Source organism: Panthera tigris, chromosome B3, assembly GCF_018350195.1.
Source record: "Panthera tigris isolate Pti1 chromosome B3, P.tigris_Pti1_mat1.1, whole genome shotgun sequence".
In the NCBI taxonomy this organism is placed as follows: domain Eukaryota; kingdom Metazoa; phylum Chordata; class Mammalia; order Carnivora; family Felidae; genus Panthera; species Panthera tigris.
The window spans coordinates 117839609-117866305 of NC_056665.1; the positions used below are offsets into that span (position 1 = coordinate 117839609).

The 26697-nt window shown below is 37.9% G+C and overlaps 1 protein-coding gene across 9 annotated transcripts in view; it reads right to left on the reverse strand.

Annotated features, from left to right (window-relative positions):
* The window catches only part of NUMB (NUMB endocytic adaptor protein), a 193326-nt gene that overhangs the window by 6272 nt on the left and 160357 nt on the right, over positions 1–26697 (reverse strand). For 7 of the 9 annotated variants that reach the window (XM_007095096.3, XM_042990063.1, XM_042990061.1 and 4 more), the window contains 4 exons: positions 14980–15054; positions 12532–12672; positions 3229–3433; positions 1042–1335 (listed from right to left, as the gene is read on the reverse strand). In XM_007095096.3, coding sequence (XP_007095158.1) covers positions 1042–1335; positions 3229–3433; positions 12532–12672; positions 14980–15054 — 715 coding nt within the window. The remainder of the gene's footprint in view (positions 1–1041; positions 1336–3228; positions 3434–12531; positions 12673–14979; positions 15055–26697) is intronic. The other 2 variants (XM_042990062.1, XM_042990058.1) reach the window with 1 other exon arrangement.

Genomic DNA, 26697 nt, shown 5'->3' on the forward strand with positions numbered 1-26697 from the left:
ATTGAGCACCCAGGTGCTCCTAGGCTTTGTTCTTAATATTGACTCTGGGATACTTCTGTCACAGGGGAAGCTGATAATGTGTGGTGAACCTTTGGTTTGCTCAACTATGAAAAGAATGGTTTTTGTTTCCCATCTGCTCCAGAAGAAGACTGAAGACAAGGTACTAGAAGCATCTGGAGTTTCCATTTTTATAGGAGTTGAGAGCTGGAAAGACCCTCAGTAATCATCCAGTCCAACTGTTGTTTAGGCCTCCTTTCATCCGTCAAAAGAACTTAACACTCTGGACTTTTATACCATCACTGGGAGTGTCTTATTGAAACAGTCTTCCCCATATTCTGTTATAGCACTGGCTTGTCATGTCTCAGAGTGAAGTAAAATAGAGCCCAATAAAAGCACTGACCAGATCTGACACTTTAGCTCTGGATCTTATGATGAGGATAGAGCTACCAGGGCTGGCTCAGCTGTACAGGGGCTGTGTGGCGGTTCTGAAAGGTAATGAATATATGTGAGCAAGCTCACTGTCTCTGATGAAAAACAGATTTTTGATTTAAACAGGAGACCCGTTTTGAGTTTCCTCCGTACGGAGTCAACCAGCCACAAGGACAATGAGCACTTATCCATTTCTTCTGGTACATCTGAGAGTAATGCTATTTGAATAGATGTGTTTCCAAAGCCTTTTAAATTAATTCTCTGTTGGGTCCCAAATGGCAGGATTAGAATGGAAACTTGAGACCCTTGATGTTTGGAAGCAGGTTGGCTGAGAGGTAGCACACTTCCATCAGGACAAATCACAAACCTTGTAGCTCAGTGTAGGAATTTCCATCATGGCTCTGATACCTATCTGTTGAAGAGAAATGAAGGATTCACGACCCTCTCCATGAACCTTACTTTTCTCTCAATGGGAAATGACACAAGATACATACAACCATCAACCAGCCTCAGAAGAGAGGGTGGCTAGTTTGATGGGTTTAGTGTTACCACTGGAAATAACGATAGTGCTTCAGTGCAAAGCACTTATGAGTCAGGTGGATGCTGCATTACCTGCATTTTTTATGGGGAAATCAGTCTTCCTCTGCATAGTGGAAGGCAACTCATTGATGCGCAGGGATAGTTGGCGTTTAAAGGGTGACATCTTCTGGCTAAGAGCAGGAAATCCTCGGAAAGAGCCTTGGCGAGCAAGTTGTTCAATGGGCGCATGCCGGCGTGGGATGGCATGAGGATTGTTCGTCTCCAGAGAGGCAGTGGCATCCGAAGTGGGAGAGGTGGGAGAGGATGGGGATGGGGCAGTGTTGCCAGGAGCCACTGATGAGCCAACAGCTGTCTTATCTGTTTCAGCTCAAGAAAGTCAAGAGAAAGAGGACCTTAGCAGTCTTCAAATAATTCCGGCTTATACAGTCAAGGAACTCAAAACCTTCTTATGTCCTTCTACCCATCTGCTTCCCAAAGTCTCTTAAAGGGCAGGTTACAAGCAGGGCTCAGATCTCCTACATTTCAGACAAATAAAAGGTTTAATATCCTACTACGTGTCACATGATATATCTACTAAGACACAAATATCAGATCTTTGATTCTCATGCAATGATTCATAACTTAAGATTTTCTTTAAGACACTGACCAAGGTTTAAAAAAAAACCCCAGCACCTATTAACTCCTAATGTGAGATCGTTTATAGAATGATGATTCATAGTTTTCAATGTTTGTTTGCTTGTTTTTTGGGAGAGAGGACTTTGGAAGTGGCAGAGTCAGAAAGGTCTAAACAAGTGTAAATTTGATTAGATATTAAAGAATGTCAAAAGGCAGTCTTTAAATCACAAACAATGTGCATTTGTGTCTCATTTGAATAAAAGCATACAGAAGCAAAATTTTAAAGTTTTTTTTTTTTTAATCTATACCTGACATGGGGCTCCAACTCACCACCGTGAGAGTTGCACACTTCACCAACGGAGCCAGCCAGGCACCCCCATAAGTAAAAGTTTAAACTGGATTATACCTAAATACAAAACTATTTCCATGTAAGTACCAGCTGAGTCCCATTCTGAATGTGGTAAATCTCTACCTGCCTCCCCTCATAATGCTCTAGATGTTAGACTCAACCACTTTGGCAGCTGCTGTGTGTAGCCAAGACTATTATTTGATGGTATTAAAGAATATGCTTCCAGTCTGAAAAATCACTGTAGCACACTAAATAATAGCTATGTATATTACATTTTCTGATAAAAATAGCATGGTATTTTATTCTTTGGTATTCTGGCACAAATGTTTATAAGAAATAAAAAAAAAATTCACAATCAAGAATTTAATTTCAAATAAAATGTGTACCCTTTTTTTACCTTAAGAATTAGAGTTGTTTGGGTCAGTATTCAATGAATGGCATTCTTTAGTGGCTGGTTTAGAACTAAAAGCATACAGTAAAAAAATGAGCAAGATTTTTATCAAATCTTGTATATTTATACTGAACTTTTTAATTCCAAAATATTCCTTGTGGGTTTCAACTCTAGCTGCACACAAGAATGCAAAGCATTTTCCCCCAAGCCCTATCATTTAGTTTTACAATACACTCAAACCCAACTTTACACAAGAGACTTCTGAGTGACCTGAATTGTCCGCACAGGTATTTCTGCTATGCTGCCATGTGTACCTGCAAAAAAATCACACTTTGCAAAATCACACACTAAAATTTGGCTATGGGAAAAAGAGGGGTTAGCTTCTATGGACTTTTTTCACTAAAGCACTAAAACACAGTAATAATCTAATAAGAACAACATCACTGTGAAATTTCTACCCACATTTGTACCTAGCATCACCATCAGTGGGTCCTTTGCAGCCTAAACCTGCAACTTGTACTTCTTACTTCAAGAATGTAGGTCCTTAGTAGCATGTACCTCTCACAGAGATCAGACACATCAAAATTAGAAGTCTGTTCCAGGATGTAGATTTCCCCAATTTTGTTTTTAAACATGGGGGGTAATGTCTTTGCAGCTTCTTCAGCTGCACTCTCAGCCTCCCCAGACAGCTTCTGGTAATGGAAAGAGTAAATACTTTGGAAGCCACTAAACCACTTACTGTAAAGGAAAGGCCTTTGTTTAGGTTTTCAGCTTTGTTCTTAAAGTCTTCATATACTGCTAAGAGTTCTCTTTGTGAGAAAGCTTGCCCCTGAGAGCTTCCAAATATTAACCTGCTGGGAAAAATGGCTTAAATAAACATAAATTGTAATAGAACAGATTGTACCTTTCTTGGCATCTTGGATTTGTTTCATAATCTCCTCTCTTTCTGCTTGCTCTGTGGCTGTTGTGACACGGAATGATCCTTCTCTTGTAAAAGTGGTCCGACTGGCATCAAAAGTAGCAGTCACTCCACATTCCTTCTCCCGCTTCTGTTTCCGTTCCAAACAGGCTGCAAATGCACAGCCTACTGCATGACTCAATCTCTCACCCTGTATATAACAGAAGGTTTAAAAAAACTTTTTTAGAGTTACAGTACAATTACAAATAAGCTTGGACCACAAATAAAGTCTGTTTTCTTAAATTAAATTTTATTTTTTTAATTTACATCCAAGTTAGTTAGCATATAGTGCAGCAGTGATTCAGGAGTAGATTCCTTAATACCCCTTACCCATTTAGTCCATCCCCCCTCCCACAACCCCTCCAGTAACCCTCTGTTTGTTTTCCATATTTAAGAGTCTCTTATGTTTTGTCCCCCTCCCTGTTTTTATATTATTTTTGCTTCCTTTCCCTTGTGTTTATTTGTTCTGTGTCTTAAAGTCCTCATATGAGTGAAGTCATACGATATTTGTCTTTCTCTAATTTTGTTTAGCATAATACCCTCTAGTTCCAACTACGTAGTTGCAAATGGCAAGATTTCATTCTTTTTGATTGCCAAATAATACTCCATTGTATATATATATATATATACCATATCTTCTTTATCCATTCATTCATTGATGGACATTTGGGTTCTTTCCATACTTTGGCTATTGTCGATAGTGCTGCTATAAACATTGGGGTGCATGTGCCCCTTTGAAACAGCATACCTGTATCCCTTAGATAAATACCTAGCAGTGCAATTTCTGGGTCGTAGTTGCACCCAGTTCTATTTTTAATTTTTTTGAGGAACTTCCATACTGTTTTCCAGAGTGGCTGCACCAGTTTGCATTCCCACCAGCAGTGCAAAAGAGATCCTCTTTCTCCGCATCCTCGCCAACATCTGTTGTTGCCTGAATTGTTAATGTTAGTCACTCTGACAGGCGTGAGGTGGTATTTCACTGTGGTTTTGATTTGTATTTCCCTCATGATGAGTGATGTTGAGCATTTTTTCATGTGTCGGATAGCCATCTGGATGTCTTCTTTGGAGAAGTGTCTATTTGTGTCTTTTGCCCATTTCTTCACTGGATTATTTTTCTGTGTTGAGTTTGGTAAGTTCTTCATAGATTTTGGATACTAACCCTTTATCTGATATGTCTTTTGCAAATATCTACTCCCATTCCATCGGTTGCCTTTCAGTTTTGCTGTTTCCTGGATGTGCAGAAGCTTTTTATTTTGATGAGGTCCCAATAGTTAATTTTTGCTTTTGTTTCCCTTGCCTCTGGAGACGTGTTGAGTAAGAAGTTGCTGCGGCCAAGATCAAAGAGGTTTTTGCCTGCTTTCTCCTTGAGGATTTTGATGGCTTCCTGTCTTACATTCAGGTCTGTCATCCATTTTGAGTTTATTTTTATGTATGGTGTCAGAAAGTGGTCCAGGTTCATTCTTCTGCCTGTCGCTTTCCAGTTGTCCCAGCACCACTTGCTGAAGAGACAGTCTTTATTCCACTAGATATTCTTTCCTGCTTTGTCAAAGATTAGTTGGCCATATGTTTGTGAGTCCATTTCTGGGTTCTCTATTGTGTTCCATTGATCTGAGTGTCTGTTCTTGTGCCAGTACCACAGTGTCTTGATGATTACAGCTTTATAATACAGCTTGGAGTCCAGGATTGTGATGTCTCCTGCTTTGGTTTTCTTTTTCAAGATTGCTTTGGCTACTCGGGGTCTTTTCTGGTTCCATACAAATTTTAGGATTGTTTGTTCTAGCTCTGTGAAGAATTCTGGTGTTATTTTGATAGGGATTGCATTGAATATGTAGATTGCTTTGGGTAGTATTGACATTTTAATATTTGTTCCTCCTATCAAGGAGCGTGAAATATGTTTCCATTTTTTTGTGTTTTCTTCAATTACTTTCATAAGCTTTCTATAGTTTTCAGTGTATAGATTTTTCACCTTTTTGGTTAGATTTATTCCTAGGTTTTTTATGGTTTTTGGTGTAATTGTAAATGGGATCGGTTCCTTGATTTCTCTTTCTGTTGCTTCATTGTTGTATAGGAATGCAACTGATTTCTGTGCATTGATTTTATATCCTGCAACTTTGCTGAATTCATGAATCAGTTCTAGCAGTTTTTTGGTGGAATCTTTAGAGTTTTCCATGTAGAGTATCATGTCATCTGCGAAGAGTGAAAGTCTGACCTCCTCCTGGCCAATTTGGATGCCTTTTATTTCTTTGTGTTGTCTGATTGCTGAGGCTAAGACTTCCAATATTATGTTGAATAACAGTGGCAAGAGTGGACATCCCTGTCATGTTCCTGACCTTAGGGGAAAAGCTCTCAGTTTTACTCCATTGAGGATGATGTTAGCGTTGGGTCTTTCATATATGGCTTTTATGATCTTGAGGTACGCTCCTTCTATCCCTACTTTCTTGAGGGTTTTTATCAAGAAAGGATGCTGTATTTTGTCAAATGCTTTCTCTGCATCTATTGAGAGGATCACACGGATCTTTCCTTTCTTTTATTGATGTGATGAATCACAGATTGTTTTGCGGATATTGAACCAGCCCTACATCCCAGGTATAAATCTCACTTGGTTGTGGTGGATAATTTTTTTAATGTATTGTTGAAACTGGTTGGCTAATATCTTGAGGATTTTTGCATCCATGTTCGTCAGGGAAATTGGTCTATAGTTCTTCATTTTATTGGGGTCTTTGGTTTTGGCTTCATAGAAAGAGTTTGGAAGTTTTCCTTCCATTTCTATTTTTTGGAACAGCTTCAAGAGAATAGGTGTTAACTCTTTCTTAAATGTTTGGTAGAATCCCCCTGGAAAGCCATCTGGCCCTGGACTCTTGTTTTTTGGGAGATTTTTGATTACTAATTCGATTTCTTTACTGGTTATGGGCCTGTTCAAATTTTCTATTTCTTCCTGTTTTGGTTTTGGTAGTATACATGTTTCTAGGAATTTGTCCATTTCTTCCAGATTGCAAATTTTATTGGCATATAATTGTTCATAATATTCTGTTATTATTGTTTTTATTTCTGCTGTATTGGTTGTGATCTCTCCTCTTCCATTCTTGATTTTATTTATTTGGGTCCTTTCCTTTTTGATCAAACTGGCTAGTGATTTATCAATTTTATTAATTCTTTCAAAGAACCAGCTTCTGGTTTCATTGATCTGTTCTACTGTTTTTTTTGGTTTCGATAGCATTAATTTCTGCTCTAATCTTTATTACTTCCTGTCTTCTGCTGGTTTTGGGTTTTATTTGGTGTTCTTTTTCCAGCTCTTTAAGGTATAAGGTCAGGTTGTGTATCTGAGACCTTTCTTCCTTCTTTAGGAAGGCCTGGATTGCTATATACTTTCCTTTTATGACCACCTTTGCTGCATCCCTGAGATTTGGGGCTGTGGTGTTATCATTTTCATTGGCTTCCATGTACTTTTTTTTTTTTTTTTAATTTTTCAATGTTTTTATTTTTTGAGAGGCAGAGAGAAACAGAGTATGAGCAGGGGAGGGGTAGAGAGAGAGGGAGACACAGATTCCAAAGCAGGCTTCAGGCTCTGAGCTGTCAGCACAGAGCCCGATGCAGGGCTCGAACCCATGAGTATGAGATCATGACCTGAGTCAAAGTCGGACACTCAACCGACTGAGCCACCCAGGTGCCTCCCATTACTCTTTAACTTCCCATGTACTTTCTTTAACTTCTTGGTTAGTCCATTCATTCCTTTAGTTCTTTAGTTCTTTAGTCTCCAAGTATTTGTTTCCTTTCTAAATTTTTTCTTGTGGTTGATTTTGAGTTTCATAGTGTTGTGGTCTGAAAATATGCATGGTATGATCTTGATCTTTTTGTACTTGTTGAGGGCTGATTTGTGTCCCAGTATGTGGTCGATTCTGGAGAACATTCCATGTGCACTGGAGAAGAATATATATTCCGCTGCTTTAGGATGCAATGTTCTGAATATATCTGTTAAGTCCATCTGGTCTAGTGTGTCATTCAAAGCCATTGTTTCCTTGTTGATTTTCTGATTAGATAATCTGTCCATTGCTGTAAGTGGGGTGTTGAAGTCCCCTACTATAAAGGTATTATTTTCAATGAGTTTGTGATTGATTTATATATCTGGGTGCTCCCACATTTGGAGCATAAATGTTTACAACTGTTAGGTTTTCTTGGTAGACAGACTCCTGAATTATGATATAATGCCCTTCTTCATCTCTTGTTACAGTCTTTATTTTAAAGTCTAGATTGTCTGATATAAATATGGTTACTCCAGCTTTCTTTTGTTGACCATTAGCATGATAGATGGTTCTCCATCTCCTTATTTTCAATCTGAAGGTGTCCTTAGGTCTAAAGTGGGTCTCTTGTAAACAGCATATAGATGGATCTTGTTTTCTTATTCATTCTGTTATCCTTTGCCTTTTGATTGGAGCATTTAGTCCATTGATGTTTAGAGTAAATACTGAAAGATATGAATTTATTGCCATTATGTTGCTTGTGGAGTTTGAGTTTCTGGTGGTGTTCTCTGGTCCTTTCTAGTCTTTGTTGCTTTGGGTATGTATGTATGTATGTATGTATGCATTTATTTATTTATTTATTTATTTATTTATTTATTTATTTCATCTTTGCTCTCCTCAGAGAGTTCTCCCTTAAAATTTCTTGCAGGACTGGTTTAGTGGTCACAAACTCCTTTAATTTTTGTTTGTCTGGGAAACTTTTAATCTCTCCTATTTTGAATAACAGCCTTGCTGGATAAAGAATTCTTGGCTGCGTATTTTTCTGATTCAGCACATTTAATATATTGTGCCAATCCTTTCTGGCCTGCCAAGTTTCTGTGGATAGGTCTGCTGCAAACCTGTTCTGTCTTCCTTTGTAGGTTAAAGACTTTTTTCCCCCTGCTGCTTTCATGATTCTTTCCTGGCCCGAGTATTTTGTGAATGACTATGATATGCTTTGTTGACAGTCGTTTTTTGTTGAATCTAATGGGAGTCCTCTGTGCTTCCTAGATTTTTATGTCTGTGTCTTTCCCAGGTTAGGAAAGTTTTCTGCTATGATTTGCTCACATAACCCTTTTACCCTTTTTCTCTCTTTTCATCTTCTGGGACCCCTATGATTCTGATGTTGTTCCTTTTTAATGAGTCACTGATTTCTCTAATTCTTAAGTCATGCTCTTTTGCCTTAGTCTCCCTCTTTTTTTTCTGTTTCATTATTCTCCAGAAGTTTGTCCTCTATATCGCTGAATCTCTGCTCTACCTCATCCATCCTTGCCGCCATGGCATCCATTCGAGATTGCAGCTCAGTTATATCATTTTTTATTTCATCCTGACTAGCTTTTATTTCTTTTACCTCCACAGAAAGGGATTCTAATCTATTTTAGACTCCACCTAGTATCCTTATTACCATGATTCTAAATTCTGGTTCAGACATCTTGCTTGTATTTGTGTTGGTTAAGTCCCTGGCTGTCGTTTCTTCCTGCTCTTTTGGGGTGAATTCCTGCTGAGTTCTGTAGTTCAGGTTGTGCAGATTGTTGTGTTAATCCTCAATCAGTTTTCTAGGTCTGCAGGATGGTTTACTGTTTATCTGGCTGTATTTCATGGACACAAGACGCAAAAAATACTTTCATGCTGTTCTGCCATCTTCAAATAAGTCTGTTTTTACACAAGGCAAAATGTTGGCAAGTCCAGCTTAAAATTATATTTTATTTTTGAATTTTATTTATTTATTTTGAGAGAGAGGGAGAGAGATCACACAAGCAGGTGAGGGGCAGAGAGAAGGAGAGACAGAATCCCAAGCAGGCTCCATGCTGTCAGCACAGAGCCCAATGTGGGGCTTGAACTCATGAACCGTGAGATCATGATGTGAGCCGAGATCAAGAGTCGGATGATTAACTGAATGAGCCACGTAGACGCCTCTAAAATTATATTTTAATATATTAATATGGCAAATTAAATGAATAAATTACCTTAGGTAATGCTAATGATACTTTACTGTAGTGGGCACTGGGTAAAGTGACCATGAGTAACCTGTACTTTTGTGACCAGCCACTGAGACCTTACCAGTCAGGTTCTCTCTGTTACTCATATTAGCTTTAGAGACACTGCTCAAGGTTTGAGGCCCTACGTCTTGACACAAATCTTACATTTGCCAATTAAGGGAACAGTGGTAATATGTACCAGCATTTCTAAGAAACTACTGGAAAGGCAGGCAAGTTTCAGGAGCTTGAATAGACTTTCAACATATCTAGGACAAAATGTGCAAACCAAGAACAAAAGGTGTAAACCTAAGACTTTGGATAACTAGTACAACTCCAGCAATGACAAGGGAATTATGAAAAGGAAAGCTTAGCTTTCTCAGTCTCCTCTATCCAAATGCCACACTCCCCTCCCCAACACCCTACCCCATTCTAGACCCTCATTGCTTTGATGCTGTCCCCCTTTCCTATCTTCTAGCTCTCTCACAACTCTCCCTCTCAACCACACACAGGCAAAAATTAAAGTAGGTTTTCACCCACACTGTACACTTAAAAAGGAATTAGATAAAACTGATTTGTCTGTGTGAGAAGAGAGCTTATATAAACTTAACATTATTTTAAAGAAATGCTGGATTACCTAAATTTAATAAACTCAATGGATTATTTTCACCAGGGTTATCTGTATTTTAAAGCATATCCCTAATTGTGAAATAACAAAGTTAGAGATGATATAGTAACTTTTGGCATCATTAATAGTAAGAAGAGATATTTGAGAACAGAGAGCCCTTTGTGGAGTTTTCAAAATCACACCATGTAGGTAGCTGTAGCTGCTCCTACATATGGTTCAAGTAATTTCCCTGAATTTTATATGCCAGTATTAGATATCATAATGAGGAGTAATGTCGGAAATGCCTTTTGTCCCTAAAATTTCACACAAATGTAAACTGTAATATTTCACATAATTGCTTATTGCTTATTAAAAGAGTTACTTTTTATGAATCCACATGAGTTTCCATCTACCTTCTTAGGAGGATGATACAAGGGTAGGGCACTGAAGCATGAAATAGGAAAGAGAACCGGAGTTTTAGAACCTGTCTGCTTTTGAACACAGCTCTATTACAAGGACAGAACTATTGTCCAAAGAAGTTTATTATTGCTCCTAGGCCTAGGGCAGAAGTTCTTGAAAACAGACCCTCCCCAAGCCCCATCTGAGACCCACTGAATGAAAAAAACTCTTGAAGGTGGGGCCTAACAAACTGTTTTTATCAAGCCCTCCAGGTGATTCTGATACAGAAGAACCATTGGCCAAGGAGATTCAAACAGTCTGAAATGCAATACCAGGATTTGACAATAAAACAGTTTTTAAATTAATATAAGGAAACTCTTAAACTCTTGATTTTGTGAGTATAGTGATAGCAAAATGCACTGCTTTATGGCTTAAGATCTGAGAGACAAAGGAAGAAAGTGTAGTTTATTTACTTCAACTCATTAACGCACTGTGTCAAACCAAGGAGGTACAGCTTTGACAATATTAGCCACGGTTTTCAGAGCAGTTATCATGTGTCAGACTCTATACTAAGAGTGCTTATATCAATTATCTACTTTAATCTTCACAGTTGTTATCTTCATTTTATAGAAGTGGAAACTAAGACTTAAAGAATGTCAAGTAACTTTCCCTAAATCCCATAGTTAGTAAGTACCAGAACAAGGCCTGAAACCCAGATCTGAGTCAGAGCCTGGACTCTTAACAGTTTATAGCGCTGTCTCCAAGAGCTTTGAAAAAACATTTTGGTGAATTTTAGAGTACAGCCACCACTTCCCTTTTAGATTAAACACTGGCAAGATTTTATTGAGTTGTAGCCTTCAGGAATGACTATACTGCCTTATTCTGTCCAGCCTTACAAAAAACTCAGTAAAATGAGGTGGCTCAGTCGGTTAAGCGTCTGACTTTGGCTCAGGTCATGATCTTGTGGTTTGTGGGTTCTGCCTTGCGTCGGGCTCTGTGTGGACAGCTCAGAGCCCAGAGCCTGCTTGGGATTCTGTGTCTCCCTCTCCCTCTGCCCTCCCCTGCTTGTACTCGGTCTCTCTCTCTCTCTCTCAAAAATAAATAAACATTAAAAAAAAATTTTTAAACTCAGTAATTACAGGGGTGTCTGGGTGGCTCAGTCAGTTGAGCATCCGACTCTTGATATTGGCTCAGGTCATGATTCCAGGGTCATGGGATTGAGCCCTGCATCGGGCTCAGTGCTGAGTGTGGAGCCTGCTTAAGATTCTCTCTCTCTCCCTCTGCTCCTCTGCGCCACTCATGCTCTTTCTCTCTCAAGTAAAAAAATATATAAAACTCAGTAATTACAATTACACATTCAATGCTCTACTGTAGTTAAGATCATCATCATCTAAGAGACTTGTCTTTCAAGTCAGAATTTTGGGCAATTTACATGAAGGATAATAGGTTAGTTATTCTCCATTTTTAAACAAAACCACAAATTTCTACTATGCAACAATTTCTGGCATGCCAGAAATTCAATGTACCATAATTTAGTTTTTTTTTTTTCTTTAAAGTAATCTCTACCCCCCAATGTGGGGTCTGAATTCATGACCCCGAGATCAAGAGTCACACGCTCCACTGACTGAGCCAGCCAGGTGCCCCAGTATTTTTATTTCTTAATTAATTGAAAATATACCCCAAGTCAGCTCTTTCATTTATAGAATTTCTTTGCAAATAAATTTATAAGCGCCTTTCAATGTCAGTATCTATACCCAGATGTATTAGCAAATAAATACATGTAAGAATCTTGAACACAGTTCTAATAAGGAAAAGTTTCAAGTAAAGTTTAGCAGCAACCATCACCAGAGCACTTTTACTTTCCTTTAATGACCTTGGATCTCAGTTAATTATGGAGCTCTGTGGGCTCAGGGTCACACCAAGAGTGTGAACTACTTGAATAAAAGGAGTAAAAGCAGGCTAGTTTGACACTTCCAAGTGCTGTAACAGCAGGAACATGTTAGAAATGTAGTGGAGGGGCACTGGGGTGGCTCAGTTGGTTAAGTGTCTGACTTCAGCTCAGGTCATGATCTCACTGCTCATGGGTTCGAGCCCTGCATCTTGGGATCTCTGTCTCCCTCTCTCTCTGCCCCTCCCCGCACTCATGCTTGTGCACACGCTCGCTCTCTCTCTCTCAAAATAAATAAATAAAACATTTGAAAAAAAAAAATGCAGTGGAAATTGCTTGGCCAACTGAGGCTAGTCATGATGAAATCCACACTGTTGGACTCACTGTGTCCTTGACAGCCATGAAGCAATGACAGATCCAGCGCCGAGTGGTGCCGTCACGACATATGTAAGAGAAGGCTCTATCAAAGTTCCTATCCGGAGCACAGAAAGAAACTTTTTCTATTGTCTGGTCAACTATGAGGTCCTAGAAAAAGGGAAGCACAAAGGAACAGAGGACTTATCAAGTTATTCAAGCTCCTCAGAATAAACACAGGATGTTCACTTCACAATAGAGTCTCCACAACAAATGAATTGAGACTATGAAATAGCTAGATCTGAGGCCAGCAGCCTGAATACTAAGAATTTGACTTAGGAGAAATCCCAAGAGGCACTCTGCCCAGATGCCTCTCTCACTTCATCTTCTGTTCTAAAACATATGCTTGCTGCTTTTAGTTTTATCATGGTATATTCCATGCTCAATTTGATAATGTATGTAAAATCACTATATCTCATTTGATTCCCATATAACTTATATTAACTTAGTGATCATTTAACTATGACTTTTTTATATACTTGCTGAATGGCACTGTATACACACAGTATAAACATTACACAGAATGTTTTTTAAAATCTTGAGGCTCTGAGATTCTTCTACGTGATATTCCCAGTCTAGAATCCCTAGATGCTGAGGTGGGGCTGTAAGAGCTAAAACATAAAATCAAACAAAATAGTTTTTATAAAGCATCACCATAATGGCTCATTATGATTTTATTTTGCATAATGTGCTTACTATGAATTTCCTCTTTAGCAAAATGATTCTTCTTTTGGATTGTCTGTCATTTTTCTTATTGATATGTAGGAGTTCTTTATATATTCTAAATATGAGCCCTTTATAGATTATATGCACTGCAAAATTTCTTTTCCATTCCTGATGAGTCCAAGGGTGAAAAGCCACCAATTACTATTATCACTAAAGGTGGAAAAAGAACCAATTTAATACCAGTGCTACAAGTCGCCAGCAGGGGGCAAAATTACTTTCTAACTGGTATAAAACAATTAAAAACATAGCCTCCATGTATAACACATTTCATCCAAAACATTAAAAAAAATACATAAGTTCTTAACAATAAATTTAAATGATCATTGTTTTCAATAATAATGTACATTTAAGAGTACCACTTCTTGGGACGCTTGGTTGGCCCAGTCGGTTAAGTGTCCTACTTTGGCTCACATATTCCTTTTATGGCAAGCATATAAGAGCAGGGCAGAGGACTACAAAACAAATTTTAAGAGGGCAGTACATTTAAGCTTTTAAAGCTTTAAAAGATGTGTAGAGGGGCGCCTGGGTGGCGCAGTCGGTTGAGTGTCCAACTTCGGCTCAGGTCATCATCTCGCAGTTCGTGAGTCTGAGTCCCGAGCTGGGCTCTGTGCTGACAGCTCAGAGCCTGGAGCCTGCTTGCAATTCTGTGTCTCCCTCTCTCTGCCCCTCCCCCGTTTATACTCTGTCTCTCAAAAATAAATAAACATTAAAAAAAGGGTACCACTTCTCTTGAAATTAAAAAAAAAAAAGCCTTTGATGGAAGGTCAAAAGAACTCATGCAGCTGTATTAAGTCACTTAAAATGTATCAGACAAGTTACCCATCAAAATTGCTCTTTACCTGCAGACTCCCCCCCAACCCTTCAATAATACATGAATTTTTTTAGAAAAATTGCCTTCATGTTAAAATTTCTCCAGGCTTTAGGTCTCTTAGGAAATTTTAATTAATGATTAAATGTGCTTATATAACACTTTTATGGTCTCTAAGGTCAGAGTCTGTGTCTCTCTCTTTTCTTAATATAATTTATCATCAAATTGGTTTCCATACAACACCCAGAGCTCATCCCAACAACTGCCCTCCGCAATGCCCATTACCCACCTGCCCCTCTCTATGTCTTTATTCTTTATGCGTGTAGGACCATTTTCTTTCAAATGATAAATGCCACTTATGATTTGAGATATTATGTAGATTCTAAGTAAATGTTAACCAAATAAGCCATTTACTAGTCCTTAAGATTTCACTTAAATTGGTGTTTGGTTAAATGGCAGGTTAATCATTTCAAATATCACTTTCTAAGAATATAGTTCCCTTTATTAAGGAACAAGAAGAAACTTCAGGTGTGGTCTTTTTTTTTTTTTTAATTTGGTAAAAGGCCCATCATCTTTTACACCAAATCTGTGGGGCTAAACATTTTCTTAAAATGTGTAAGAACGAAATCTTAACATTAAATTCAAATGCTCACTACATAAACATGCTGTCATGTAGAGCAAAATACTGAGAGAATTGTATTTTTTATAAGGTAAATGAGTAACTAATTTCGTTTCCTGAACACTAGTATCTCAGAAGACTGTACTTTGGACAAAGTGGAAGGATACAGAGTGAGTGCAGCAGCTTAATGGCATTATATCTGATCATTAGGGATAAAATTTAAAAAACATGAGCAGTAACACATTAAAGCATATAAAATGTTTACCTTAGTTTTTTCATCCACAACTCTGAGTCCATCTGCTGATACCCACAGGACTGCCTTAACTGCTTTCTTTCCAGTCTTTTAAGAGAAACCAAAAAGGAAGGGGGGAGACACACAGATATATAATATTTTAAAAAAAAAGTCATCTTCAATAGAAAACACTGATTTCTGCCTTCCAAAAGTCACAAGTACAGATGGAGTCCGAGTTCAGGAGGGGTGCCCAAAGCCAGATACTCAAACCAAACTGCAGAAACATTCAGGAAAAAAACAAGCCAAAGCCATTATTGTAGAAACACAAGGCAAAACAATAAGATAAAATTAAGTAAGGGGGAAGGGACAGGTGGACTCAAAACCATGATATCACATTCCATAAAGGGCAAAGAATTCATAAGTAGATTCTTCACCCCTTTAAAAAATCAACCAAGAAAACCAAGAGTCAGGTAAATATTAATACATAAGGAGTTACACCACAAGTATCTTCTACAAACGTATTTACAGTAAAAAGCAATATACATAGGTCTAAATTGAGATGCTGACCTATCCTCTGACTCCGATGTGTACAGCAGAACCCTTGGTCATCTGAAATTTTCATGTTAAATACCCAAGAAGTCTTCATTATTTCTATAATAATCTTTAAAGACCATTATTTCTTCTCTCAGGATTAACACAGAACTGGTTTAGTTTTTAATTTGACATTAAATGCATGGAGACATTTTGGGGACATAGGAGGATTTAAAAAATTTTTAAAAATACTATTATTATTACATGAATTCTTTTTACTGGCTGAGGAAAGACTTCTTTTGGCACACAAGAATCATGTGAGAACAAGCTGATGTAGGATTTCTCTTGTGATGGAATGAAAATGAGACAGTGGGACTTTGTAATAGTAACTTAACAGCTTCCTGTCTTTTCAAATGCTCCAAGGATACAAGCAAAATAAAACGAATGCAAAATAAAGGCTGAGAATAGGTGTTAGAACATCATTAAAAAGTATAAATTAAAAGGAAACTGGTAGTAAAAAGTTGCAGCAGCCTCTAGAAGGGACAGAAGAGGATAAAGAAATGTCTACCATTCTCCTCTGTATGTGTCCAAGCCCAGAGCTCCTCCATATGGAAGGCATGGCCTTATTTAAATGAACTGTGTGCTTTACTCTGGGTTCATCTCCACTATCACCATGCATCTGGTAAGAGCCTAGCACATGCCAGGCAGCAGAAACACTTAAAAGTTTACAGCCCACTGAAAGGTGATGATTAAACAAAAGATAAATAATATAGTAGTAAGTGTTATAGTAGAGCTGAAAAATGTATAATGATGTCAGCAAGGAGGCATGGTCAAATCTATTTGTGGAATCAAGGAAGGTTATTCAAAGGAGAAGATAAACTAGGTACTGAAATAATTTCTCTAGATGCACAATGTAGGGGTAAGGAGTCAGGGAAGTGACAGAGGTTGTGGACATGGCAGGCAAAAGAAACAGCAGCACAGGATATGGAAGCAAACAACATGGCAAGTCTGTGCTCTTTAAAAGCTTGAAAGTGGGATGGGTAAGCAAGGAGCAGTAGAAGATAAAGCATAGGAAAGGCCTAGCCATGGAGAGCCTTGTACACTTACTAAAGAATTCTATCTTAATTACATAGGCAATTAGGAGCTACTGACTGAATTTTTAAATGCATTTAAAAAATATCACTGTGGCAGCAGTATAGATGGGTTGGAAAGAGACTGAAAAGGAGGCTGAAAGACCACAACATGATTCCAGATGGCAGAAAATGAGGGTTAAGCTCTTTTCATTGAGATTGGGATACAGATGAGAAAGTTTTAAATGGAAAATATAAGAGAGAAATAGGAAGATCCCTCTCAGGTTCCTGGCTTGGGTAATTAGGTAAAGACGGTACCACAAACTAAGAGAAAAGAAGAGATGCAAAAACAAGTTTGAGAGGGGAAGAACAGGATTTCAGTTTTAGACAAGCAAAGTTTGGGATGCCTATGCAATATCCAGGTAGAGATAAACAACAGGTTATTGGATATTTAGGTCTGAAACTCAGTAGAGAATTCTAAGATGGAATTTTAGTTTGGGAAATATCAATCATGGGAGTAAAAAGAGGGCCAAGACCTGGAGAGAATATCAATAATTAAATAATTGGGAGAAAATGAGTCTCTGAAGCATCAGAAAAAGAATAGCCAAAGGGAAAGAAGAATGGAGAGACTAGGGTTATTGAAACTAAGTGAGAAGGGCTTCAAGAAACAGTAGGCGGTCCAAAATGTCAAGTGTTGCAAAGTGATTAAGCAAGGAAATTTGTGAAAAGTGTCCACTGGATTTAGCAATGAAGAAGATGTGGTAGAGTGATAGAGTTGTAATGGCTAATTTTGTGTGTAAAATTGGCTATGCTATGATCACACAGTTTTTTGGTCAAACAGTAGTCTAGATGTTGCTTTGAAGATATTTTGTAGATGTGACTAATATTTACAAGCAATTGACTTTGGATAAAGGAGATTACCCTTGATAATATGGGTAGGACTCATCTAATCAGTTGAATACCTTAAGGGTTAAAAACAGGCTTCCCTGAGAAGAGATTTTGCCTCAAGTCTCTAATACAGAAGTTCTGCCTGAGCGTCCAGACTGCTGGCTGGCCCTATACATTTCAGACTTGCCTGCCCCAATTCTTAAGCCCCTCCCTCTCTCTATATGTATAGATATAGATACTTAAATATATACATATACATATATGTGTGTATACATGCACACAGAAATAGAAAACAGACGGTGGTTCTGTTTTTCTGGAGGTCTTGACTAATACAGAAGTGGAAGTCAGACTAGGTTGGGTTGAGAAGTAAATGAAAGGCAAGAAGAATCTGTAAATATTAAATACTCTCTTCAAAAAACCTTTCCTAAGCTTTTGCACAGCAAAGGAAACCATGCACAAAATGAAAAGGCAACCTACTGAATGGGAGAAGATATTTACAAATTATATATCCAATAAGGGGTTAATATTCAAAATACTCAACACCAAAAAGCCCTAAATAATCTGATTAAAAATGAGCAGAGGACCTGAATGGGCACTTTTCCAAAGAAGACATACAGATACCCAACAGATGCATACACAGATGTTCAACATCACTATAGTAGCAAGGAAATACAAATCAAAACTACAATGAGATATCACTTCAGACCTGTCAGAATGGCTAGAATAAAAAAGACAAAAAAATAACAAGTGCTGGCGAGGACGTGGAGAAAAGGAAACCCTCATGTACTGTTGCGGGAATGTAAACTGATGCAGCCATTGAAAAAATTAAATAGAAATACCATATGATCCAGTAATTCCACTACTGGGTATTTACCCAAAGAAAAGGAAAACACTAATTTGTAAAGATATATGCACCCATGTATTTATTGCAGCATTATTTACATCAGCCAAGATATGGAAGCAACCCCAGCGTCCATCGATAGATGAATGGATAAAGAAGGGTAAAGCACACACACAATGGAATATAAAAAAGAACGAGATCCTACCATTTGTGACAACATGGATGGACCTAGAGGGTATTATGCTAAGTGAAATAAGTCAGATAGAGAAAGACAAATATCATATGATTTCACTTGTAGGTAGAATCTAAAAAACAAACAAAAACCCCCAGCAGAAACAGATCCATAAATACAGAGAACACACTGATGAGAGAGGGGGAAGGGGGGAGGAATGGACTAAATAGGTCAATGGGAGTGGGATATACAGGCTTCCAGTCATGGAATGAATCAGTCATAATGATAAATATAGTCAATGGTACTGTAATAGCATTGTAGTGACAGATGGAAGCTACACTTGTGGTGAGCATAGCATAACGTATAGACTTGTTGCACCTCTACGTTGTACACCTGAAACTAATGTAACATTGTGTGTCCACTATACTTCAATAAAACACAATTTAAAAGTTGACAAAAAAGATAAAAAATAGGTGCTGGGACCCAGTATCCACATAGTAGCAGGTGCCTTTACAGAAGATGTCTGAGTGGGGCTCGGACAGTCACCCTAAGCTTTTGCACCATGGATTTGCTCCATGAGGGCAGGGATTTTTTCCATCTTTATTATTTACTGTTGTAACCTCAGAGCTTAGAACAATGCCTGACACAGTATAGGAGTTTAAGAAATATCTTCTGGGAGTGCCTGGGTGGCTCAGCTGGTTAAGTGTCCAACTTTGGCTTAGGTCGTGATCTCACGGTTTGTTGGTTTGAGCCCCACATTGGCTCTGTGCTGGCAGCTCAGAGCCTGGAGCCTGCTTTGGATTCTATGTCTCCCCCTCTCTCTGCCCCACTCCCGCTCACACTCTGTCTCTCTCAAAAATAAACATTAGGAAAAAAAAAAAAAAGAAATATCTGCTGAAGGAATAAAGTTGCTAAATATCTACTAAAGGGAATAAGGGACAGTTGATCAGTAACACAGAAGACTGACAAATGACAGTGAAAATCCTGTAAGAAATTTAAATTTGCAGCCTTATCAGTCCACTGATTGTTCAACTGTAGTCTGCAGTATTCAGCATCTGAGTCAACAGATAGGACTACTTCCAGGTTGGGAGACTGAAAGCAGAAAAAAAATCAAAGGTCATTATTTAAGTAATCTCTACACCAAATGTGGAGCTCAGACTCATGATCCCGAGAACAAGAGTTGCATGTTCCTCTGACTGAGGCAGCCAGGTGCCCCTCAAAGGTCATTTTAGAATGGGATCGCTCCTCATTTAGTCTCCTTACCATATGTAGCAAAATATAACATTTTCTTGGCCCAATTACACTGTTATGAAAACATCTCTGCTTTTTTGAGGTATGCCTATATAATAAATTTTATGGTATTGTACTAATATATCACTGAGGCACTGTATTTATCATATTCCATGGCCTTTGATCTTCTAAATAGGGGAAGAAAACATAGTATGAGTTCTTCTTGTATTTGTTCCCACATTTGGGTACCGATTCTTGGATACATATAGTTACTTCAATCAGATGTTGAGATATTAACACTCAAAGACACCTGTAGCTGAATTTAAGTCCAGACTTCATCATACATATTCTATGGTAGCAGTGCTCCTGTAGTATTTGTGCATTTTATAGTCTTCCATTCTGATAATATACACTAAGATTGCCAAGCACTTTTCAGAAAATGATAAAAGTCATAGAAGATCAAAGTTTTTGCTTTTATGTGCCCTAAAAATGTCTATTCAAGCCAATATCCTAGGAGGGAAGGTCAAAGTTAGCTAACCAAAAGACTGAAATACAAAGATAACCCAGAGCAAGTATGAAATACAGAATTTAGGTACATCTTAGTGATGCAAACACCCCTTAAAAAAAGACTACATAATACTTCATTACCATTGTTCCAAAACTATTTTTTAAATAATTTTAAAGTTATAGGTAGTTCACATTGATTAGTCACTTATGAAAAACATGGTTTTACAACAAAAAGAAAATTGCTTGTTCTTCAAGGAAAGAAGATGCGTTTAATAACATGGACAGAACTTAAGTAACTTCATATTGAAACTGGTAAAATCTGAGAAGATCACACTAACCTATGAGTGAAACATGACAAATATCAAGTATAACTGAGCTAGAAACCATGCAACTCTCTATAAGTCCAACTTAGAATTTTAAAATTAACATCTGCCATAAGCGCTTTTTTATATAGGTAGACATAAGCTAATACAGAAATTAAACAGACTCTGATATTAAGAGAAAATGATAGCAGTTAGTGGATCTATTACAAATTATTGAATTAAGAAACTTGTATTGCAAGTAAGAGAAATGCACAGGTAATGTTCAAATGAAAATATAAGCGAAGAAACAAAATGATTGCAAAACTGACACAGAAATAGTAACTTTAGCTAAGTACACTGAAAGATCACTTTCCCCTAAATATAAAAGCTACTCACAATAAAAGGCAATTGAAATAACTAATTACAACAAAGAACTGTTATCTACCTACCTATCTCCAAAGATTGTTTGCTTGTTTTTAAAAAGTAGACATCACTTAAAGAAAGAAAAAGGATGATGATCACATATTGGTGATAGTCTTGGTAGGCATATCCTTATGGTTGCTCTTTAATTTTACATATTGGTATTATCTAGGGAAGTACTTCAGACTTCCAGTTGGAGAAATACGTTTTTAAACTGTTTAAATCAGAGATTGGCAAACTTTCTGTGAGGGACCAGATGTCAAATATTTAAAGCTTTGCAGGTTATAGAGTCTATGTCACAACTAATTAACTCTGCTACTATAGTGGAAAAGCAGCCAGAGACAATATGTAAACAAATGGGCATAGCTTTGTTCCCGTAAAGCTTTATTTATAAAAACAGTGGGCCATAGTTTGCCAACCTCTGATGTAAATCATCATAATCCCTGAAAAGTAACCACTAATTAAATCTTTTTGGAAAGACAATATTGAAATACTAGACTCATTTGGAATTATATCTCTGAATTATCCTTATTCTTTTTCTTCCCTTTCTTTCCCTTCTCCCTTCCCTTCCCTTTTCTTTCTTTCTTTTCTTTCCTTTTTCCTTCCTTATCTTTCCCTTATTCTTTCCTTCTTTCTTTTACAAATGTGCTTATATGCTATCTATTGTTTTAAATTGCAACTCAGATCTCAGTGCTGCCCAACTCCAAAGTTCTGATTCCCAAGATCACCAATGAGATAAGAACGTGCAATTAATCAACATAAATAGAAGTGATATTTGCAGGCAAGACAATTCTGCTAGATGTATGATAGTAGATAAGAGCAAAAAGGTTAAACAGCTGTTCTAATGTTTAAGCCAAAGCAAATAAATGCTGTAAAGACACACAGGAAGCATAATTTGGCATAAATGAAATGTTAAGAAGCAACTGCAGCAAACAGACCACTTTGGGCAGGAAAGGCAGAGCAAGTCACTCTTTCTGAGCAATAGTAATTTGCCACTCTATTGTGCAACGTTCTTTCTCTACAAACCAAAATGATCTTCGAGTGTACCCAACATGTAAAGAATCACTGGTCAGTCTTTCTGTCACACCTACACACAGAGATAACCCAGTCATTACAGAGTAACGACATGCTAACAGGCAACTATAACGTGGTATGCCTTGTAATAAATGAGTAAGAAGCGTTTGTTTCACAGAAAAATGGGCTTCATTTTTTTTTTAAATCTGAGAAAGACCTTAAAATGATATCTGAATTTACGAACAGAACTGTATAAGGAACAAATTTTGTCTTATAATTCCAAGATACAGTGAATATTCCCTAAAGGACAAAATGGCAAAGGGAAAGAAACACAACTTTCACCAGTATTTGAGGCTGGCATTATCTCTAATGGCTGTTTCACTAACACTACAGTAACCCTTTAATCTGGGACATTAAGTTACACTATATTTCCTGCATTATAAGTGAGAGGAGCCTTTAAAGGTAGCAAACAGCATGAAGGTTGAAACAAAGAGCAAAGAAAGATTTCTGGAGGCAGTTCGGCTCTTCCAGTTTGCTAAGTCACTTTTAATTGTCAGAAGGGGGGAACCTAGGGATTATTCTAATACTATGAAGATTCCACAGGTATCTCAAATTCAACCTGTCTAAAACCAAATTCATCATGCCCCTTCTCACAATGAACAATTCCCCGATGCTTGCTCAACCATGCCCAAAGCTTGGGGCATCTGCATATCCTTCTGCATATCCCTAGCTTGAATGAATGAGTGAGTAGGAGAGCATGTTTCTCTCTCATCCCAGTGGTCCTGTGAATGCTGTTCCTTCTGTCGGAAATGCCTTTCTCCTCTTAGTTTAACTGGAAGTCATTGTTTTACATCTCAGCCTTAGGTGTCACCTCCTCCTAGAAGCCTTCATCACACTCTCACATTCAATCTTCCTCTCTGCTCTTGTAATACCTGTTTCTGTCACATGATTTGGTAACCATTTCTTTACCTGATTCCTTCCACTACAGGTTGAACTTGAAAGCAGTGCATTTGTCATTCATTCATTTATTCATTCACTAATTCAAATATTTTGGAGCAGGTCCTATGGATCACATACTATTTTAGGCATTAAAGACTCAGCAGTGAACAAAGTAAGTGAAGATTTCAGTCTTAAGAGAGCTTATGTTTTAGCGAAGAAAAGACAAACAAATAAATAAACTGTATGGTATGGGAAACGGTGATAAGCCCTATCAGAGAAAAATAAAGCAAAGAGGAAGAACACAAAGTATGTGTATATAGAGGAAGGTGGTATTTGGAATTTAAAATGACGTTCTCAGTGAATGCCTCACTGAGAATGGGGCTTTTGAAGAAGGAATGGAAAGAGATGAAGTGAGCCATGCATATATCTGGATGATGTGTATTCCAGAATAGAGGTTACAGCAAGTGCAAAGGTCCTGAAGCGGAAGCATAGCTAGTGGGTTCAAGGAATATCCAAGAAGCTAGCGTGGATGGAACTGAGGGAGAGTAGAAGATAGGAGAAGGGACAGTGGGAATTCATGTACCATGGCCTAGAAGGCCTAAAAGACTCTGGCTTTTATTCTGAGTAGGGCAAAAAGCTACTGGAGGATCTGGGGCAGTGGAACCATACAATGAGCCCTCTGTCTTAAAAAGATCACTCAGGCTGATATCTTGCGAACAGATGGTAAGGGGAACAACAATGAAAGCAGAAGTAGAACACCACTGCAATGACTCAGGTGAGAGGAGAAGATGGCTTGGATCAGGGCAGCAGCGCAGAGGTAATGAGACAGAAACTGTTGATGGAGTAGATATAGGGTACAACAGAAAGAGAGGAGTAAAGATTAGATCCAGGATTTTTAGCCAGAGCACAGGTACAGAGCTGTTGTATAGTGAGATGGGGAAGATTAGGGGAAAGTAGTTTGGGAGGAAAAGATTAGGAATTAGGTCTGTGACACGGCATGAAATGCCTCATATAAAGTGTTTAATGATGATGATGATGAGGATGATGATAACAATACCTAACAGTTGCCCACTATTGCAGGCTGTTTTGTGCACTTTGCTAATATTTACTTATTTAATTTTCACAATAATCACATGAGGTTGGTATTATTATTATTATTTTTTTTATACAGGGGAAACTGAGATACAGAATAGTTAAGAACCTTTCCCAAGGTCACAAAGCTAGTAAGTGGCTGAGCCAAGATTAAATGCAAGAACCTGACTCTTCAGAGTCTGTGCCCTAGCCCCTATGCTATATTGCTTCTATGATGGAAACACCACTATGAAGTCAAGAGGCAATGTCAAGATAGAAATTTCAGTCATTGGCACAGAGATGGTATTTAAATCCATGACACTGGATGAGATCATCAAGGGAGAGGTGTAGGTAGAGAAGAGTCCACAGACTGGGAAGTAGGCAGCAATATGAGGGAAAACCAAGAGCAGGATCCCTGAACTCCAGATGAACTGTGTTTTATAGCAGGGGAGGAATGGACTATGAGAGATCTGCTGATAGGTCGGGTAAGGGGGTAGGTAGGACCTTTAGAATAATGATACAGAAAAAAACTTGACAAGAACAGCTTTGGTGGAGTGGTGAAGGTAAAAAGACTGATTAAATAGGTTTAACAGAGGAAGGGAGAGCAGAAACTGAAGGCACCAAGAAGAAACATTTTTTAAATAAAGATGATTTGTTTTGATCCACTATAAGAAAGAAAAACTGATATGGAAAAGAGTGTGGGGAGCATTGCTGGAGTAATAAAGAACTGGAATAATAAGAATCTAGTGGAGGAGATGGTCTCGGCGAGGAGCTCATACAGTTTATCTCCTGAATAGGAGGGAAAACAGAGCATATGGGCATGGATGTAGGTAGGTGAGTAGATGCGGTGCCAGCGCATGCTAGAGTTTTCTTCTGATTGATTCTATTTTTTCAGTGACGTAAGAAGCAAGGTCATCAGCTGAAAGAGAACAGAGTAAGAAATTCTGGAGGCTTAAGGAAAAAAGAAGTGTCAAATAGTTACCTAAAAATGAGAAAGTAAGAGCTAAAAAAAAAAAAAAAAAAAAAAAAAAGATTGTCTTGCTCATCTTTATATCTAGATAGCCTAGCATCATACTCCCTAGTATGTTTTACACAGTGTGATTTGAGCTCAAGAACCATTGTGTTTTCATGAATACAAATTAAAAAAGATGACTCCAAAAGTTGATGAATTTGTTTGTAATCTAGAAGAGGTCAGTGTTTGACATATTAGTTGATCATGTTATAGGAAATAATGAAACCAAGGATAATTGGAAATCTTCTGATAACTCTTGAGATTGTCTTTTTTTTTCCTTCAGAAATTTGTTACAATGGACTTCAAAAGGGGAAAAAAAAACCCCAAATCATAAAAGGTGCATCTAATAAAATACAAAAGAAGGTAAAATTTACATAAGGGCATGGGAATTTAAAAAACAGGAAGACAAGGAAAGAGGCAGCAGATATTCCCTCTCTCTTAAAGAAAAGGATCCAGAATGAAGGTAAGCAGTAAGTATGATTTGTTACAGAGGAGAAAATCTGGGAAATCTAAAATAGAATGTAGATGTTGAGTACACTGACTTTAAGAGTAGTCATTAATACCACAAAATGTTTTCTCTCAACAATTAGGACTGAAAGTAATATAACCACACATTACTCTTCAACCATGCATTCTCTAAAAGACAACCATTTCTAATTATGCCATTTAACAACTGAAAAAAGCAAAAGAACATGAAAAAATATATTTGGCAGGACATTAACAGGATCTGCTAAGAACAGATATAGTATTTTTGGTGATTTTTACACAGTTAGAAGTGCCCTCCCCTCTCTGAATTCAAAGTGACATAATAGCCCAAGGAGGAGTTCATAAACTCAAATATCTACGGGGTTAAAAGCAGATAACAAATGAGTGAAGCAGGCTGAGTGCAAGGACATTAGGGAGTTGCAGGGATTATGGCAAATAGGCAACCAAAGGGTACACTGGCTACTCAACTCAAGCCACTGCTGCCACATAGAAAGCATTGTTTTACCAGATCTTCCAATTCTTTTTTTTTTTTTTAATTTTTTTTTTCAACGTTTTTAATTTATTTTTGGGACAGAGAGAGACAGAGCATGAACGGGGGAGGGGCAGAGAGAGAGGGAGACACAGAATTGGAAACAGGCTCCAGGCTCCGAGCCATCAGCCCAGAGCCTGACGCAGGGCTCGAACTCACGGGCCGCGAGATCGTGACCTGGCTGAAGTCGGACGCTTAACCGACTGCACCACCCAGGCGCCCCATCTTCCAATTCTTAAGATATTCTAAGTTTCATGTGAAAACTCTCATGTTTGACATTTTGGCAACTAATTCAAATTTATAAACTGTGCAAGGCATACAATGCATGTTTGTGGGAAACATTCAGGCCCTTGTGCTATCTAGCGTACTTCTGAGAAAACATCAATATTGAGTAGGTGAAAAAGTCTGCACCAAGTTTCAGAAAACCTTGGTTTCAGGGTAGGCACTGCTCTTTACTACTAACTGGGTGACTTCTTTGAGCTTGGTTGTAAAATGTAGTTTCATGAACTATCCTAATTCACTGAGTGCTTGTGAACAGTAAATAAGAAATTAGGTCAAAGCATATCACAAACTATAAAGCTCTATATAAATATAAGCAAATCGTTTTGAGATAATGGAAAATATATACTGGTCTCTGCCCCTGGTTCTGGGCACAAAGCTTCTGCAACCCTTGTAACTTCCTAATTTCCCAAGTGATAAGAGCACTGTGAGCATCTCTTGTTCTGATATTTGGTCTGTG